At 45.2% G+C, this 13,746-nt stretch overlaps 1 protein-coding gene across 1 annotated transcript in view; it reads left to right on the forward strand.

Moving 5' to 3' along the window:
* LOC129514503 (basic proline-rich protein-like) overlaps nucleotides 1–13,746 on the forward strand; it is a 66,724-nt gene that overhangs the window by 11,276 nt on the left and 41,702 nt on the right. The window contains exon 6 of the mRNA XM_055333122.1: nucleotides 8,947–9,014. Coding sequence (XP_055189097.1) covers nucleotides 8,947–9,014 — 68 coding nt within the window. The remainder of the gene's footprint in view (nucleotides 1–8,946; nucleotides 9,015–13,746) is intronic.

Below are 13,746 nucleotides of genomic sequence, written 5' to 3' on the forward strand. Positions count from 1 at the left end.
CTGCTTGGTTTTCAAGGCTTCTCTCATGTCTGCTGTTTAAAAAAATAATAATAATCAGCCTAAAATAATCCTTATGCCAAAGAGACATATTTTGAGGTGGTATAGACTGCTTCCCTTGAGTTTAAAATCACAAAAGACAGAACGGAAAATATTTTGCAGGCAACTTCTGCCTTCAGCCTTGCTGCAATACTCTTCCTGGGGAAAGCAAACAGTATCTGTGCTTTCTCCTTGAAGGGCAGGGGGTAGGGTACAAGAAAAGGAAAAATATAGGAAGAAAAAAATGTAAATGATTATTTCAAAGATTATCCATCCAGACAGATTTATGTATGACGTCTATACGTCAGTTGGGGAGAATGATGGAACAATGGGGCACCTGGCTGGCTCATTCAGGGGAGCACGCAACCCTTGATCTCAGGGGTTGTAAGTTCCAGCCCCACATTGGGTATAAAGATTACTTTAAAAAATAAAATAAAATAAAATATTAAATAAATAAATAAATAAATATATAAATATATAAATAAATTCCTTTAAAAAAATGATAGAACAACTCCTGGCCAATGACGCATGAATTTTCTTTTCTTTTTTTTTTAATAAATTAATTTTTTATTGGTGTTCAATTTACCAACATACAGAATAACACCCAGTGCTCATCGCGTCAAGTGCCCCCCTCAGTGCCCATCACCCATTCATCCCCACCCCCCGCCCTCCTCCCCTTCCACCACCCCTAGTTCGTTTCCCAGAGTTAGGAGTCTTTATGTTCTGTCTCCCTTTCTGATATTTCCCACACATTTCTTCCCCCTTCCTTTATATTCCCTTTCACTATTATTTATATTCCCCAAATGAATGAGAACATACAATGTTTGCCCTTCTCTGATTGACTTACTTCACTCAGCATCATACCTTCCAGTTCCATCTACGTTGAAGCAAATCGTGGGTATTTGTCGTTTCTAATGGCTGAGGAATATTCCATTGTATACATAAACCACATCTTCTTTATCCATTCATCTTTCGATGGACACCGAGGCTCCTTCCACAGTTTGGCTATTGTGGACATTGCTGCTAGAAACATCAGGGTGCAGGTGTCCCGGCGTTTTATTGCATCTGTATCTTTGGCGTAAATCCCCAGCAGTGCAATTGCTGGGTCATAGGGCAGGTCTATTTTTAACTCCTTGAGGAACCTCCACACAGTTTTCCAGAGTGGCTGCACCATTTCACATTCCCACCAACAGTGTAAGAGGGTTCCCTTTTCTCCGCATCCTCTCCAACATTTGTGGTTTCCTGCCTTGTTAATTTTCCCCATTCTCACTGGGGTGAGGTGGTATCTCATTGTGGTTTTGATTTGTATTTCCCTGATGGCCAGTGATGCGGAGCATTTTCTCATGTGCTTGTTGGCCATGTCTATGTCTTCCTCTGTGAGATTTCTGTTCATGCCTTTTGCCCATTTCATGATTGGATTGTTTGTTTCTTTGGTGTTGAGTTTAAGAAGTTCTTTATAGATCTTGGAAACTAGCCCTTTATCTGATACGTCATTTGCAAATATCTTCTCCCATTCTGTAGGTTGTCTTTTAGTTGTGTTGACTGTATCCTTTGCTGTGCAAAAGCTTCTTATCTTGATGAAGTCCCAATAGTTCATTTTTGCTTTTGTTTCTTTTGCCTTCATGGATGTATCTTGCAAGTTACTGTGGCCAAGTTCAAAAAGGGTGTTGCCTGTGTTCTCCTCTAGGATTTTGATGGAATCTTGTCTCACATTTAGATCTTTCATCCATTTTGAGTTTATCTTTGTGTCTGGTGAAAGAGAGTGGTCTAGTTTCATTCTTCTGCATGTGGATGTACAATTTTCCCAGCACCATTAAATGAAGAGACTGTCTTTCTTCCAGTGGATAGTGTTTCCTCCTTTATCGAATATTAGTTGACCATAAAGTTCAGGGTCCACTTCTGGGTTCTTTATTCTGTTCCATTGATATATGTGTCTGTTTTTGTGCCAGTACCACACTGTCTTGATGACCACAGCTTTGTAGTCCAACCTGAAATCTGGGGGCATTGTGATGCCCCCAGATATGGTTTTCTTTTTTAAAATTCCCCTGGCTATTCGCATGTATTTTCAAACCATTTACAACTACTAAAATACAGTAAAACGTCCTTAGTCTGTTAAGGCCACAGCAGTTCACAACTTCAGCTTCTGCCTCTGTTTCGGCCTCTTCCGGTGCCCAGTGGCCCCCAAGTAGCCCACACTGGGGCGGAGCATCTCAGGGCTCACCGATGGATGGCAGCTCCCCGGACTTCGGGCATGTGATGCATGACCAAAATCAGAGTGTGGAGTGGCTGCCGCAGCCCCACCCTACTCCATTGCTTTCTTGACACTTGTTCCAGGCAGCTCCCCATTAGGGTGTTAATTATCATGTTTAGGTGTCAAGCACAGTAACTGGCCCAGAACGTATTCCATAAATATGAGATTCCTTTAGTCCTCCTCCTTGCCAGCAGAGACAGGCTCTCCAGTGATTGTGTACCCTGATAGCTTAGCCGTGCTGGAGCCATGCTTCCCAGAATCCCCTTCTTATTGGTGTTCCAGGGGTTGGAATAAATTTCTAGGACCAAGGTGGAGGCACTCCTGCCCTGCGTGCCCCGTCAGCAAAAGGAAAACTTGTCTAAGTTTTGTCTACCTGACCTGAAATGCAGTATATTGAGTCAGCCAGTCCTCAGCTAACAGCCAAAGCTGGGCCTTCTTACCTCAAACAAGCCAGTCAAGTATTTCCCACTTGTTTCTCTCCTTCTTCTTTACACTTTACCCTACAAAAGTTTCTTACCTTTGCCCCGTTTTGCAGTTCTCCAAAAGGAAACTATCCATTTCATGAAATGTTAGAGTTGGTTTATATCACCCAAGTTCTCTTCCTTAATCTTTTTTTTTTTAAATACATATTAGGGATGTGGATACCACCGGTGGCTTAGTTGATCAAGCATCCAACCCTTTATCTCAACTCAGATCTTGATCTCAGGGTCATGAGTTCAAGCCCTATGTTGGCTCACACCCAGGATGGAGCCTACTTAAAAATAAACAAACAAACAAATAAATACAATACAGGTTAGGGATGCTGTCAGAAGAAGTAAGCAGTGGCTGGTCTCCTGCAGGAAGCAGAGGCCAAAGGCACAGTGAGGCCCACACATGTCCCTGACTTGCTGTCTCCCCTACCCCTTTGTCCTGGGTCAGGGGGAATATGCAATAGCCTTGTGGGGAAGGTTGTCAGCCTTTTCTACAGGTCGCCTGTGTCACCGACTTTGAAGGGACGAAAGATAGCCACGATTTCTTTGTCTTTGTGGGCTCCCGGTTGTCCCTGTGTGTGCCAATCTGTCCTTCCTCTTGGCCACTTCCTGGTCAGTTTTCCTACCCACTTTCCAGGCCTGCCAGACCCAGATTCAGTGGCTTCCATGGGCTTCTTGCTATTTCCTGTAATAAATCCTGATTCTGTATCACTTACAGTCTTGTGATCTGACCCTGACTGATTAAGAATCATACGCAGGTGTATCTCCCTGTCTTTGCTTGTTTGAGAGAACATAACCCCCCTCAATCTAGCTTTCCTTAAGGAAAGGAGTCCCCCCGCCAAAAGAATGGGCAAATACTTGAAAAGATACATTAGCAAAGAAGATACTAAATACCAATAAACACATGAAAATGTACTCAAGTCATTAAGGAAATGTAAATTAAAACTATAATGAGGTAGCACACCCACTGGAATGGCAAAAATTAGAAAGACGGACAATTTGAAATGTTCACAAAGATGTGCAACAACTAGAACTTGCATACCCAGCAATTTCACTCCCAAGAGAGCACAAGATAATTTGTGTAAATGTCCACCAAAATATGCATACAAGAATGTTCGTACCAATTCATCCGTTAATATTAAAAAGAAAAAGACTGGGAATAACCCAGTGTCCATCAGTGGGAAAAGAATAAATAAATCGTGGTACACTCCTATAATGCAAGACAACACAGCAGCTTAAGAGTTTTTACACTGCAGGGAGGAGTTAAGGTGGCAGAGGAATAGGGGGCTCTACGTTCACCTGTTCCACGCATTCGGCGAGATAGTTATCAAACAGAACTTTGGGAACTCCACTACAGTGGGCAATGTCCCTGGCTTAACAGTGCTCCGGAGGTGAAGTGGGGCGGAGTCCCGGGGGGGACAGTATGGTCTTAGGGCCCCAGGGGTCACGAGAAGCATAGGGGTGTCTGAGTGGCACAGTTCCCAGGCACAGGAGCAGGGCGGCTAGCTAAAACCACTGAATCCAGGTGCCAGCTTTCTACTGTCTGTTGCTATAAACTGCAAACCACTGCATGCTGGAAGGACTGCTCTCCAAGCAGGAGCCCAGCAAAAGGCAAAAGCGCGAGGACCCCCCCCCCACCCCCGCCCAGAGGAACAGCACAGATCTGTGCCCCAGGAGTCCATAAAATTTGACTCTTGAAACTCAGTTGATTAGCTGAGATAAAAACACTTGGTCACAGGTTAGGTAAACACAGAGCTTGGACAGAAACCAGGGAGTCATTGCTTTGCTGTGAGTAACTCACTGACGAGAGGGAGGTGCAAACTTTCAGTTCCGGGGCTACAGAGTGGAGGCCGCCGACCACTGCTTAGAGCCTCCAGGGAGCAAGACAGGCCCAAGCAGAATTCGAAGCCGCTTGCACTGAGCCTGGCGCCCTGGAAAGTGAAGCCCATTTCCACAAGGGTAAGGGCACACGAGAGGCAGCACAGCAGGGCCCTCCCCCAGAATTCCAGCACAAACAACTGGCTGCCACCAGGTTAACCCATCACAGAGGGCCGCAGCACTTCAGCTCTTATGGAAAATAGTGTATACAGTGTGTAGGGGGTATTTGTTAGGGTTTCAGTATTATTTTTTCAGCTATTTTCTTATCTTTTCAATTCTTTTGTTATTCTTTGTTTATTTTTATATATGTTATTTTTGGTTTCCTTCCATTGTATTTTATTTTATTAACATATGTATATATCAATTTTTCTTTCTTTCCCATTTTCGGATCTAGTTTCTTGTAACAAGAGATGAAAACATGCCCAGCATCTAGTTTTCTGCTTTGTTTTGTTTTCTTTCTTGTTTTGATTTTGTTTCTTTCTGGTTTGTTTTGGATTTTTTTTTCTATTACCATTGTTCTTATTGTTGTCTTTTCTCTTTCTTTCTTCTATTCTTTTCTGAACAAAGTGACAAAATGGAGAAATTTGCTCCAAAGAAAGAACAGATGTAATACTCACTGGTAGGGATTTAATCAATATGGATATGATGTCTGAATTAGAATTTTAAAAAGAAAATTACAAAGATACTAACTAGGCTAGAAAAAAGCATAGAAGACACTAGAGAATCCCTTATTGTAGAAATAAAAACTAAAATCTAGTCAGGCTAAAATTGAAAATGCTATTACCAAGATGCAGTCCCAAATGGAAGCTATGACAAGGATAAACAGACACCAAAGACAGAGACATAGGAGATAAAATGATGGACAATAAGGAAGCTGAAAAGAAGAGAACAAGACTACTACTGGATCATGAAGGGAGACTTGGAGAAATAATATATGGATAATAGGAATCCCAGAAGATGAAGAAAGGGAGAAAGAGGCAGAAGGTTTCTTTGAACAAATGATAGGTGAGAACCTCCCCTAATCCGGGGAAGGGAACAAGCAATCAAGTCCAGTACGAACAGAAAATCTCCCTCAAAATCAATAAAAATAGGTCAACACCTCAACATATAATAATGAAACTTGCAAATGTCAAAGATACACAGAATCCTAAAAGCAGCTCAAGACAAGAGGCCCTTAACCTAGACATATAAGGCTGGCAGTCTTCAGAGACCGGGCAGCCAGAAAGGATTGACATGATATATTCAAGTTGCTACATGGAAAGAAAATGGAGCCAAGAATACTTTATACAGCAAGGCTGTCACTCAGAAGAGAGGGAGAGATAGAGTTTCCTGAGCAAACAAAAACTAAAGGAACTTGTGAACATTAACCCAGCCCTACAAGAAATATTAAAGGGGGGTCTTTTGAGCAAAGAGAGCCCGAAAGCAACAAAGACCACAAAGGAATAGAGACAAATCTACAGGAACAGAAACTTTCCAAGTAATTCAATGGCACTAAATTCATATCTTTCAATAATGACTCTGGATGTAAGTAGCCTAAATGCTCCAATCAAAAGACATAGGGTATCATCATGCATTAAAAAAAAAGACCCATCAATATGCTGCTTACAAAAGACTCATTTTAGAACCAAAGACATCGAGAGATTGAAAGTGAGGTGGCACAGAACCATTTATCGTGCCAATGGACATCAAGGAAAAAGTTGGAGTAGCCCTCCTTCTCAAACCAAAGACTGCAATAAGAGATGAAGAAGGACACCCTATCATATTAAAAGGGTCTATCCAACAAGCAGATCTAACAATTATAGATACTTATGCCACTAACTTGGAAGCAGGCAAATACAGAAACCAGTTAATCACAAAATTAAAGAAAGTCATTGATAACAATACAATAATAGTAGGGGAATTTAACACCCCACTCAGCAATGAGGACACCATCTGAACAGATCAACAAGAACACCAGTCCTTTGATTGACCCACTGGACCAGATGGACTTCACAGATATATTCAGAACATCTCCTCCTAAAGTCCCAGAATACACACTCTTCTCAAGTGAACATGGCACATTCTCCAGAGATCACATACGGGGTCACAAAACAGATCTCAACTGAGATTATACCATGCATATTTTCAGACCACAGTGCTTTAAAACTTGAAATCAACTACAAGAAAAACTTTGGAAGGAACACAAATATGTGGAGGTTAAAAAGCATGCTGCTGAAGAATGAATGGGTCAGCCAGAAATGAAAGAATTTAAAAAATACATGGAAGCAAATGAAAATGAAATCACAACAGTTCAGAAATTTTGGGATGCAGCAAAGTGCGGGAGAGGTAAGTGTATGGCAATACAGGCCTTCCTCGAGAAACAAGAAAAGTCTCAAATACACAACCTAATCTTGAACCTAAAGGAGCTGGAGAAAAAAAAAAACAGCAAATAAAAAAACCATAAATCCAGCCAGGGAAGAGAAATAATAAAGAGTAAAGCAGAAATCAATGATATAGAAATCAAAAACCAGTAGAACAGATCAACCAAACTTGTTCTTTGAGACAATTAATAAGATCGATAAACCCCAAGCCCGGCTTATCCAAAAGAAAAAAGGACCTGAATAAATAGAATCACGAATGAAAGAGGAGAGATCACAACCAACACTGAAGAAATACAAACAATTCTAGAGAGAATATTATGAGCAATTATATGCCAGCAAAGGAGGCAATCTGGAAGAAATGGATGCATTCCTAGAAACATAAGCTACCAAAAACTGAAACAAGAAGACACAGGAAACCTGAACAGATCCATAACCAGCAATGATTACTGATTCAATCAGTAATCAAACATCTCCCAAAACACGAGTCCAGTCTGTATGGCCTCCGAGCAGAATCCTACCAAACATGTAAAGAGAAATGAATACCTATTCTCCTGAAGCTGTTTCAAAAAACAGAAATGGAAGGAAAACTTCCAAACTCATTCTATGAGGCCAGCATTACCTTGATCCCAAAACCAGACAAAGACCCCACGAAAAAGGAGAATCACAGACCAATATCCCTGATGAACATGGATGCAGAATTTCTCACCAAGCTACTAGCCAATAGGATCCAACAGTACATTAAAAGGATGATTCACCATGACCAAGTGGGATTCATTCCTGGGCTGCAAGGGTGGTTCAACATCTGCAAATCAATCAGTGTGATATACCACATTAATCAAAGAGAGGATAGGAAGCCTATGGTTCTCTCAATAGATAGATGCAGGAAAAGCATTTGACAAAATACAGTGTCCTTTCCTCATAAAAACTCTGCAGTGTAGGGATAGAAGGAACATACCTCAAAATCATAAAAGGCATATCAAAAAACCCACAGTGAATATCATTCTCAATGGGGATGACAGGGATGCTCACTCTCACCACTGTTGTTCGACATAGTACTAGAAGTCCTCGCCTCAGCGATCACAGAACAAAAAGAAATAAAAGGTATACAAATTAGTAAGGAAGAAGTTAAACTTTCACTCTTCGTGGATGGCATAATACTCTACATAGAAAATCCAAAGGACTCCACCAAAAAATTGCTAGAACTGACACAGGAATTCGGCTAAGTCATGGGATACAGAAATCAATGCACAGAAGTCAGTTGCATTTCTACACACTAATAATGAAGCAGAAGAAAGAAAAATCAAGGTATTGATCCCATTTACTATTTTATCCAAAAGCATAAGATACCTAGCAATAAACCGAACCAAAGTAGTAAAAGATCTATATTCTGAAAACTATAGAACACTTATGAATGACATTGAGGAAAACACAAAGAAAGGAAAAACATTCCATGCTCATGAGTTGAAACAACAAATACTGTTAAAATGCTTATGTTACTCTAAGCAATCTATTCATTCAATGCAATCCCTATTAATAAAATACCACCAGCATTTTTCACAGAACTTTGTGTGGAAACAGAAAAAAAAATCTTAATAGCCAAAGAAATGTTGAAAAAGAAAAACGAAGCTGGAGGCATCGTGATTCTGGACTTTAAGCTCTATTAGTCATCAAGGCAGCATGCAACTGGCACAGCAGCAGACGCATAGATCAATGGAACAGAACAGAAAACCCAGAAATGGATCCTCGACTCTATGGTCAACTCATCTTTGATGAAGTAGCAAAGCATACCCAATTGAAAAAAAAGACAGTTTCTTCGACAAATGGTGCTGGGAAAATTGGACAGCCGTGTGCAGAAGAATGAACCCGGACCGCTTTCTTACACCACATGCAAAAATAAACTCAAAATGGATGAACGACCTAAATGTGAGACAAGAATCCATCAAAATCCTAGAGGAGAACACGGGCAACACCCTCTTCGACTTTGACCTCAACAACTTCTTGGAAGACATGTCTCCAAAGGTAAGAGAACAAAGCAAAGATGAACTGTTGGGACTTCATCAAGATTATAAAGGTTTTGTACCGCAAAGGAAACAGTTGGCAAAACTAAAAGACAACTAGCAGAATGGAAGACGATATTTGCAAATATCTTATCAGGTGAAGGGCTAGCATCCAAAATCTATAAAAAACTTATCAAACTCCACACCCAAGAAACCAAATAAATAATCCAGTCAAGAAATGGATACAAGACATGTACAAACATTTCCCCAAGGAAGACATAGAAATAGCCAACAGACACGTAGACAAATGCTCAACATCAATCGGCATCGGGAAACTACAAATCAAAACCACAAGATCCCACCTCACACCAGTGAGAATGGCGAAAAGTAATAAGTCGGGAAACAACAGGTGTTGACAAGGATGTGGGGAAGGGAAACCGTCTTGCACTGTTGGTGGGAATGCAAGCTGATGGAGCCACTCTGGAAAACAGTATGGAGATTCCTCAAGAAATTAAAAATATAGCTACCTTACGACCCAGCCGTTGCATGGGTTTTTACTAGGGATTTACCCCAAAGATACAAATGCAGTGATCTGAAGGGACACCTGCACCCCAATGTTTATAGCAGCCATGTCCACAATAGTCAAAACCATGAAAAGTGCCCAGATGTCCATCAACAGATGAATGGATAAAGAAATAATGGTATGATATGAGGATAAATGTCACAGAAATTCATTTGAGTGACAGATGGTAAGTGCAAAAGAAGAGTAATGTATGATTTCATTTCGAAGTCCCAACAGGAGAAGCTGACAGTGGTAGAAGTTAGGACAGTGGTTACCTCTGGGTGGTATTAAGTGGGAAAGGGAAAGATAGAACCTTCTGGAAGGTGGGGGGTAGAAAGTGTCCTATATTTTGGTCTCGGTACGGGGTCAGGGGTATATGCGTGTAAAAAAATTCATTAGTTGTGCACTTAATATCAGTACTTTACGAGTGTGCTATGCACTAAAATGGAAAGGTTAGGAAAGGGGGGATTTATTGAATGTAGGAGGACTTTTGCCAGGTGGGTCACTGCAGAGCAAGGCCACCTCTCAGACGGGGAGAGCAGAGAGGAACCCAGCTCACTCTGCTGGGCCCCAAACACCTCACAGGTCTTCCTCCTGCCAGGCAGCAGGTCTCAAACACTCCTCCTGATTGAATGTCTAGCTGGTGCTGGAGAAAACCTGCGGGCTGTCTGCCCGTGACACAGTCACAGGGGCACGAAGATGGCCTGTCCCCGACAGCACGTCTCCATCAGTGAGGCAACTCCCTGTGGAGCTGCTCCGTGTTCTTTTAACCTATTCCACCTGGAGGGTTGGAGGTACAGCACAGGACTTGGGGTCTGGATATGAACTCCACCCTCGGGGGTTCTCTGCTCAGTCCAGTTCAACCCACGAGACCCAAGAACCAGGCATTCTGTTTGATTTCAGTTTGAATCATAAATCTGTTGTCAGTTACACAGCAATGATTAAATGAAATATTAAAAGTAAAAAGCAGGGCAGCCCGGGTGGCTCGGCGGTTTAGCGCCGCCTTCGGCCCAGCGCGGGATCCTGGAGACCCGAGATTGAGTCCCATGTCGGGCTCCCTGCAGGGAGCCTGCTTCTCCCTCTGCCTGTGTCTCTGCCTCTCTCTCTCTCTCTAATGAATAATAAAAAAAAGTAAAAAGCATAAAATGCTACATAAAAGTATATCTAGGAGGATATATGTCACCACAGCTGATAGACACGTACATGTGCCTACCCTGTATGTGCGTGTGTCTATCACTATTGCTGTTTTTATATCCACACCCGTACACACACATGCATACACACCTTCTGAATCGACATCTATCTATCGTCTTCAGCATGTTTTTCCTTATTTTAAACAAATTTATTTATTTATTCATGAGAGACACACACAGAGAGAGGCAGAGACGCAGGCAGAGGGAGAAGCAGGCTCCCGGCGGGGAGCCAGTCGCAGGACTCGATCCCAGGACCCCAGGACCACGTCCGGAGCCCAAGGCAGATGCTCAACCGCTGAGCCCCCCAGGGGTCCCGTATATTTTTCCTAAAGTGCCGTTTCATCTTTTTTCTCGTGTGGGGAGTATGAATCCCGGTCCACACAACCAGATATTCAGGAAGCCTAATTTTATTTTCTGCGACCCAGTGTCATTCGTGCCCCGAGGCTTCCATTCTGCAGCCGGCGGGAAGCGGACCTCCTTGGGACTACCCTGTCTCCCCATTTTGGTGCCATTCTTTGGTATTTGGGAGTGGGGGGGTTGGGGGGGCACAAATCTCTCTGCTGTGCCATCTGTTGTCCCCATTCGTGTGGCCATCTGAGGCGCAGCAGCTTACCGCTCCCGTCCCCTGAATGCAGAAGTCTTTCTCGAGGCTGCCTACGATTCCGTTCGCTTCTAGAAGCTCTTTGATTCAATTCTAGAAGCACTTTGTCTTCATGCACAAGTCCCTCCTCCGTTTTACCTCTCTAGGCATCCCCTGAGCTCGACCAGGGGCCTGGGACTTTGAAAACCAGAGGCCAGAAAACAGCGGCCGCGTCCCCGTCTTGCTAATCCACTGAGGGAGAAGGACGGTGCCCCTGAACGGAGGGGAAAGAAGGACACAGGGCAATGGGCTTGTTAGGTCGGCGCCAGGCAGACTTCTGAGATGGGCCCCAGACGACCTTGCCCCTCCGGCGCTGCCCCTGTGCGAAGGGGACCCTGTGAGGAGGGGGTGGTGCCTTGGAACGGGTCACCTGTTGCCCTCGGGTAGGGAAGGTGTCGGGGTACCCGACCCAGTCACCAGCCCTGGAAGAGCAGCGTCCTCTGGCCAGCGGCAGGAACGGAAGGCAGAGCTTGAAATCCTGGGGCTCCCGAGAGCGACTGCAAGTGGGGCCTCTGCCCTGGGGGCGGAGGGGGCCTCAGGGTGCCAGTGCCAGCACCCTGGAGCTGCACGGCACACCCCCACCAGCCCACAGCCACAGGAAGGGAACCTGCCCCAACCACATGAGCTTGGGGGGCCCTCAGGCCTCAGGTGAGGCCCACCCCACCAGTGCCCAGCACCTGGGGGGGCCCCGAGCCGAGACCTACCGCCTGGGGGGCCCTAGGCTGAGACCCAAGCACCTGGGGGGGCCCTGAGCCGAGACCCCACCACCTGGGGGGGCCCTGGGCTGAGACCTGAGCACCTGGGGGGCTCAGGCCAAGACCCCAGCGCCTGGAGGGGCCCTGGGCCAAGACCCAAGCACCTGGGGAGGCCCTGAGCCAAGACCCCATGACCTGAAGGGGCCCTGGGCCGAGACGCACCATCTGGGGGGGCCCTGAGCCAAGATCCAGCACCTGGGTGGGGCCCAGGCCGAGACCCACCACCTGGAGGGGCCCTGAGCCGAGACCCCACTGCCTTGGGGGGCCCTGGGCCGAGACCCAAGCACCTGGGGGACCCTGGGCCGAGACCCCACTGCCTGGGGGGGGCCTGGGCCGAGACCCCAGCGCTTCTGCACCCCGAATTCCGACCTGCAGGTTTATCAGTGGGTTTCGTTTAAGCCCTTCAGTTTGTGGTAATTTGTCACTCAGCAACTGAAAACTAACCCAGTAGGTTAAGATATAAAATAGTGTCCAACCTGGATGCCGCGGGGCTCAGCGGCTGAGTGCCTGCCTGCAGCTCGGGGCGTGACCCCGGGGTCCCGGGATCGGGCCCTGCGTCAGGCTCCCCGCAGGGCACCCTCTTCTCCCTTGGCCTGTGGCTCTGCCTCTCTCTCTTTGCGTCTCATGAATAAATAAAGGGAAGAGAAGGAGGGTTGAAGGTGCTGAGTTTGCCAGGCTCTCTAGGCGCTAAGCGGGTTCCTGGGCCTGCTCTGCTGACTCCCAGAGCCCGAGGACCGTCCTGCTAAGGACACAGCCAGATCCAGATGCGCAAACAGAACAGACACCAAGGCAGTACTCACACATCTCACCTTCCAGGGCCCCTGCTGGCTGTGTTGGTAGAGCACGTGGCTCGATCTCGGGGTGGCGCCAGCCCACATTGGGTGTGGAGCTTACTTTAAAAAAATAAAAATAAAAAATAAAAATCTCACCATTCTATTTCAGAGGCGTGTAGAAAGGAGAAAACAGCATCAGGAAAGCCAGCTCTACCGTCGGCTAGCCATGCAAACGTGGGCAAGTACTTCGCCTCTCTGAGCTATGACACCTCACCTAGAAAATGAGAGACACAGACCAGGTGATCTCAGAGGTCCCGCAAGACCTTTCATGTAATCATTCAACAGATACGTGTCGAGGTCCTACTATGTGCCAGGTCCTGAGCCAGGCCCTGGGACCACAGCTATGAATCAGTCTCAATACTCACTGGACTCGGATTTCCCCTGGGAGTAGTTGACAGCTCAGGAAGGAGAGGCTCCATTAAAAAAAAAAAAAAAAAAAAACAAACAAAAACTGGTGTTTTAGGCTGCTACAGTTCCCACTAGCTTCATCCTGCCTCTTCCAGGTGAAATCTGGACATGAAATCTGGCCATGGTGGCCTCACCCACCGAAAACACTGGAAAGTCAAAACAGATAAGCATGATTTGGAAGAGCAAGGGCCGTGAAGAACAATAGAAACTCAAAGGCATTCAGTTTCAGCATTTTGGGGCAAGACCTTCCAATCAGTTCACTTGGCCACTGAAGGACTGATTAAAAAACATTTAGAATCAAGGGGATCCCGGGGTGGCTCAGTGGTTTAACGCTTGCCTTTGACCCGGGGCGTGATCCTGGGG

This window comes from Nyctereutes procyonoides, unplaced genomic scaffold, assembly GCF_905146905.1.
Source record: "Nyctereutes procyonoides isolate TBG_1078 unplaced genomic scaffold, NYPRO_anot_genome, whole genome shotgun sequence".
Classification (NCBI taxonomy): domain Eukaryota; kingdom Metazoa; phylum Chordata; class Mammalia; order Carnivora; family Canidae; genus Nyctereutes; species Nyctereutes procyonoides.